Raw genomic sequence first — 6,436 nt, forward strand, 5'->3', positions numbered from 1 at the left:
AAGGACCAAGGGAAAAGGAAGAAGATAAAATGTCTCTATGTGACTAGAGAAGCTAGTTCTCTTCCCAAACCCCTGAAATCATTCCATAAAAGGACCTGATCAGTACTAATACTTCATTTCTTCACATGTCCTGCTTGCTAACATGTTTTTAGTTGGGATTATTAATTCATGTAAGTCACCCAAAGAGCATTTGAAGATACACAGAACAACTCAGAAAAGAGGCAGGGAAAAAGACCTCCTGCCCTTATTCTTCCTTTATCAAAATAATTCCTTATTGATCCCTGCTCTAAACCAAGCCAATTTGTTAAGGGTTAATACCAGTTACTTCTTTAAAAAAAGCAAGTCTAAAAACCCCCACAGCTTCTCTGCTGAAGGTCACCTAGCGCTTGGCAGAACCGAACTGGCTGGCTGTGAAACTGTACAGCACACACACACTGCAGAGAAAGGAGAAACAGGTGGAGAACAGTCAGTCAGATGCAGGTGTAGCAGTCTGGGCTGACATTTCACAGGCCAGCTCTGGCCTGCCCTGCTGGGCGTGGTCCTTGGGCTGCCCCTCAGTGCTGAAGAGGTGCCTGCTCTGGAAGGAGGAACGGACGGTTCGGTTCATCAGCGGCTGAAGAGGACGGAAGTTGTCAACCATCCTCTTCTCTTCCTCACCATCGGAAGTAAAGAGCAGCATCCGAAATGCATCCAGCTGAGGAGGAGAAATGTCCAGTTTTGTGACTTTGATTGGAGTTCATGACAAAACACAATCGTTCATGCTTGGGGAAGAACACCCAAAACAAAGGGACTATTGTATTTCCGTTCTGAGAAGTTTTAGCATGAATGTCTATCGCTGCTTTGTCACCTGCTGGAAAAGATTATGCCATCATCTATATCAATGCAGGAGATAAACTGTCAGTCATCTGCCATCTTTAGGCAAACTAAACCTCAAACTTTCATGTCTGAGATGGAACTGATTCCTATTCAAGCACTAGAACATATGCTATCTTTAAATAAGTCTCACATGCTATCTTTAAATGTCTCTCCAACCTTAATCTACACCTCTTCCTGGAGTTCTGTTACCTCATACAGACGTGCATATGCTGGCCCACAGGAAAGCAGAACAATCTATATGAGTGTTGCTCTCAGGAGGTTCTAACTGGGGATTAAAATAAAGCATGCAGCAGATCAGCTTTTAATGCTCACAAGGGCATTGCAATGTTAAGTAAACTATGAGCCTTTCTATGCCATAAAAGAATGAGGGTGAATAAGAGCTAAGAAAAAAAGAGAAAAACACTTTCAGTTTAGAAGCAGAATGATACACAGCATTCAGTTCTCCCTGTCCTGTTCCTTTATGCAAACTAAAACAAAGACCACATACTTGCCTATTCTTCAGTCAGTGTCTGTTAGGAGCATGACTTTCTGGATGGATTAGCTCCATACAAAAAATATATTTTAAAAAAAAAAAAGGTATCTTGACCCATGACACTGGACACAAACTTTATTACTCAAAGCCCTGAAAACCAGGGACAATGCACAGATAACTTTCAGTGCCTCTTAAACCATGGAAGGACAAAAAAAAACACTGGATTTTTTTTTAATTGTTCATTTTCACTTGCTTTGCAACAATCTCCAAGACTTGCTCTATGCTGTAATGCCCCTCAAAGTACTCCACCTCTTTGGATAGACAAGAAAATCCTGAAAACTTCCAAAACAACACACAAATGTAGTTCAATTCCAGTAAGCTCTTCTGACTATTTTCTGCTTGTCCTTCCATCTACCAAGGAACAACAAAACACTGAAACAAAGTACTAAAATTAAAAGCAGCAGAGGGCATATGGTGACAAGGCTGTGCTGGTGTCAGAACAGACTACTGACCACAAACTCCTTCACTTGCAATAACTCCTGTAATACAAACAGTTGCTGAAACCTTTGCTTCTCTGTCCTTTTTAAAGGGAATAAAAAAAGAAAAGGAATTCAAGGACAGTGCAGCCAAATATAGAGTAAACATGCCTACAAAGGCAAAGGAGAAAACCCAAGAGGGACTTGCTATCTCTCACCATCAGAATGGCATGTGACTCAGAGCCACCCACCATCCCTTCTTGTGCCTTCTGAGCTGGCCCCAGGCAAGAACAGAGGATTAGCCCTTGCAGGCTCTGCAAGATTTCTCTGCAAATGCACGTGGCTATCAAGAACATGCCCAAAAGGTCAGAGTTTGGCATTTCACAAAACCTGCCCTTTTTCCTCCCTCCCTAACACAAAAAAGAGGCTCCATCCTGGTGAGAGCAAAATTATGAAGTGTTCCAAGAAATAACACTGGGGAAGTGTGTGTGTTTTTCAAGGGGCAGCTTCCAGCATAAAGCATTGCTTATCACAGATGGAGAAACACCTATAGGAGAGCTGGAGAAACACCTTTAACTGCTTAATGAAGAGGTCTTAAATTTCTCTATTAGCTGTTGTTAATGTCAAGATATCTCCCCAAAACAAATCCTGGGTGTGAAGCAGCCCTTGATCTCTGTGCATTCACAGAGAATTACTCACCAGCAACACATCCTGTGCACCTTCCCAGCCATGGCAGCAGGCAGCCCAACAGCTATGGTAGGATTTGAAAGGCAAGGATGAGATTTACCTGATTTTCATCAACCTCGATTGGCTTCTTCTTAATAATCCACGTGACTGATTCAGTAAGTGGGGGAGTAGTCAAAGAGCCCGCGTAGGTCCAGTAATCAGGGCAGGAAGGTATCAAACAGGAGGGATCAAAAACATCAAACTCTATAACAGCATCCTAAACCCCAGAAAAAAAAAAAAAGGTTTTTAGAAGTTGTATTTTGAGACAAAAACCTGGCAGATTACAAGAAGATCTTAATGAGATTAAATACTGCACTTTATGCATACATATGCAAAATTCGGTGAATATTATGATGATTCACAGATAATAATTTAAAACCCCATAAATGTGTTCAAAATTGAACTAGAGGCAGCTAGTGAGCAGACAACATCTGAGTATTTCTGTTGTCCCCACAAGCCATTAGGAATTCAGTGCAGAAGAAATGAGGAGTGTGAAGGACTCACAGACTAGGTCTCTGTGGGAGCTGGAAGCAAACAGGACAAAGAAAGAATAAATGGTGGAGTAAGTGCAGGTAGTTTTGCCAGATACACTAAATAGACTACAAACAATTGTGCTTTCACTTTTCACCACGTGATTTGAGGGAGTGGGAGAGAGAGAAAAGGACTAAAATTTAATTAAATCACAGCAAGTATTCACATCTCCAGAATGTCTCACTCCCACAAGTGAGCTCTCAGACAGCCCGGTGAGCTTCAGAGACCATGATCTCCTACACAAACTTTTACTCCTGGGGTGTTTCCAGGCAATGCAGGAAAGGAAGGTCCTGTTTTTTCCTTCAATAGGCTTCATTGGTTCCCCACTGAGAATGAGAAATATTCAAGAACTTTTCAAAACCAGGGAGCTGGACAAGAGAATCTAGATGGGAGTTTCCACCCTTCATGTGAGAGAGGAAAATCAGATTGGGCATTATCTGACCTTCCTTGACCTTCTCCTACCAGGGTGGTGTTCCTCAGGCTCTGGTGCTTAAGTCAGTGGTAATGCTCCCAAGGCAAGGAAGGTTTTCATGTTTTAAGCCAAGTGCTGCTATGTTGCTGGGTGACCAACACCCTGTGGAGATGAGAGCCCTTTCAGTGCAGCCTACATGCAGCTGGATGAGCTTAAAGTTTGATACTACTTGTTTTGGTTTTTTTAAAGATCTTGACTTTTGTAAAGACCTTGACTTTTGTTTCTTCCAAATTCATATGATATAAAATACTATATTCTCATAATAGATGTTGCTTCACAAATTTCTGTAGGTCATCTTTGGCACTGAACTGACTTGTTTGGCATTTATCTGGCAGAATTTCCACTGTACTGCCATAAATATTTATTTGGATTAAAAAAAAAAACATCCCTATTGCGATAAAAAATGGCACAGTGACTTCAACTGGATGTGCTTACAAGCCAGCAAAATTCTCGATGTACGTTTTTTGTGTGTACTTTGAAAAAGACATGGGCAGCTGGAGGAGCAGTGAGCTGCTCTGAGCACTCCCAGAGACGCAGCACTCCCTCTCCTGGCAGAAGTCAGAAGTGAGCCATGAAGAGAGTCCCACTCCCCTAGTAGAAAATACAGTGTTTGAAAAAAAAAAAAAGCAAAGAATATTCTTTGCCTCAAAGATCAAACAAAAATCAGAAAGCCTTAATTCTGCAAGAAAAACTACTACTTTACATAGGATGGCAAGTTCCTTCCAGTTAAACAACACATGAGAACAAATCCAGTGGCATCTGTTTTCACAGAAGCAGGGATTCAGTGAGGGCAAGAATTAAATATGTGCAAGCTCTAAGGGGATGCCAGAATCCCAGCATGGGGAGGTTGGAAGGGACCTCTGGGATCATCTCCTCCAACCCCCCTGCTCCAGCAGCTCACCCACAGCAGGGTGCCCAGGGTCACATCCAGGCAGGTTTGGGATCTCTCCAGAGCAGGAGACTCCACAGCCTCTCTGGGCAATAGAACCTCCTCCTGGGTTCCAGTTTGTGCCCATTGCCCCTTGTCCTGTCACTGGGCACCACTGACAAGAGTCAGTTCCCAGCATCTTGCCCCCCGGGGGCCCTTTAGATATTGATAAGCATTGATAAGATGTAAGGGATACAATCTCAAGAGCATAATTGCTTTAAGCTTTCCAAACATCTTGATTTAAGTATACAATTCCTACTTAAAAATTAGCTTCCTGCCTCCAATATAATCAACAGTTCACCCAAGGTGTCAGTCAGGCCCCTTACTGACACTTAATGCAGAAAGCATTTATTAGGGTTGCTTTTCTCAAAGCATTCTTTCTGCTGAGTGACTGCACTGGCTATGCCAGATGCTCAAAAATCCTTACCTTGTGTTTAACTGCTGGCAAGGCCTCCACCAGGGTCTGCAGCCCTTCGTGATGTGCTCCAAGCTGCAGGGGACACGTAGGAGAGAGAGAGTCATTCAGCTGACCTTCTGCATATCTATCTGTATTAGTGTTTTTGGACAACAACAACAATCTAGAGGTATTTTGCTCTAAATGGGTTTCATCAAAATTAAAAAGGCATCATCACAGCTCATTCCACCAAGTGCAATTACCTTTAAAAACACTCCAATAACAGCCAAGCCGTTGCCTTCCATTACAGCCTCTTCGAAATTGGGGTACGCCACGGCGTTCCAATGGACCAAATGCAGCTGAAAGGTGAATAAGGGAGGAATCAACACCTGCACAGAGCACAGCAGTGCTATCAAGAAACCTGACTCTTGATCTTGGCTACATTTGGTCCTTGGCAATATGAGATGCTGCAGAAATTACCTTAGAAATCACACACCCCCAAATCAAGGACCCAAATGTTAGTGGAAAATACAATGCTTCCTTTTTTTTCCCCTCCTTTCCTTTCTTTAAACAATAGCCAAAGACCCATTTCACCCACATGTAGCCCCAAAACTTGGTCATACAGTCTTGCTGTTAACAAATCTCTTGCCAAGCTGACAGGCACTATTAGGAACACATTAATAGGAGATAAACATCTTAACAATAAGCAGTAATAATTTTTCAAGTTCTCCATCTTTGGCATGTGACAGTGTTTAGACCTGTTGCACTTTCCTCTGAGCAACTTAAACCATCCTTTTCATTGACTGTCTTCCTGCCTTAGGAGTTACATAATCACAAAAGTTCTGCTACTTTATTTTCTGTCTTCAACTCTCAAGCAATTATTAGAGGGATCATGATAACCATATTATTACCACAGCACTCTGCTGTACATTATTCTAATGACTCAAACATACAAAAAAAGCTGCTGATGACTGGAATAAACTTTCTAACATTAGCCAAGGCCCTTGGGTTACATACACAAGGCAGTTATTGTATACAAAGTAATCAGGGCCAGGCATCTTGAATTACAGGTATGGGTGTGAGAATGAAACAATCTTCCATTTTCTCTTTAAACATTTTTTTTTAAAGAGTATTTAGTATGTGCTTTGTTTCTCTGCAAGCATTTAGTAATAATAAACAAAGTGGTTTTAAAGCAGTAAGGATTGGGAAATTTGGAGGTGTACTAGAGACAGTTGTGCAACATGCTCCCAGGAACAGATCCTAGCCCTCAGGTGAACCCTTAGCTTATTGCAGCTCAGAGGTAAAGCAGTTAGTTATATTTTTTAAATCAAGACCTGAGCTTGCACATTTGCCTCAATATTTGTTGTCCACCTGATCTGCACCACATTAGCTGGGACCTGGGAGTTCATTATGAGCTCCTTGTGCCCTCTGCCTGCTTCCTCCCTCATCCTTTTCTCCTTTAAACAGAGGAAGGACAGGCAGAGTTGTGCCACTCCAGCCAGACAGAGCTGGAACAGCAGGGATACCCTGCTGCCTGCCACTGGCTTTTTTGGTGGCCGAC

The 6,436-nt window shown here is 42.3% G+C and overlaps 1 protein-coding gene across 1 annotated transcript in view; it reads right to left on the bottom strand.

Annotated features, from left to right (window-relative positions):
• Positions 1 to 466: 466 nt before the first annotated feature.
• The window catches only part of LOC103778342 (carbonic anhydrase 5B, mitochondrial-like), a gene marked incomplete at its 5' end in the record, with an annotated part of 10,695 nt that continues 4,725 nt past the window's right edge, over positions 467 to 6,436 (bottom strand). Inside the window, 4 exons of the mRNA XM_008945925.1 lie at positions 467 to 694; positions 2,612 to 2,767; positions 4,909 to 4,971; positions 5,139 to 5,234. Coding sequence (XP_008944173.1) covers positions 467 to 694; positions 2,612 to 2,767; positions 4,909 to 4,971; positions 5,139 to 5,234 — 543 coding nt within the window. The remainder of the gene's footprint in view (positions 695 to 2,611; positions 2,768 to 4,908; positions 4,972 to 5,138; positions 5,235 to 6,436) is intronic.

This window comes from Merops nubicus, unplaced genomic scaffold (assembly GCF_000691845.1).
Source record: "Merops nubicus isolate BGI_N331 unplaced genomic scaffold, ASM69184v1 scaffold6248, whole genome shotgun sequence".
NCBI lineage: Eukaryota > Metazoa > Chordata > Aves > Coraciiformes > Meropidae > Merops > Merops nubicus.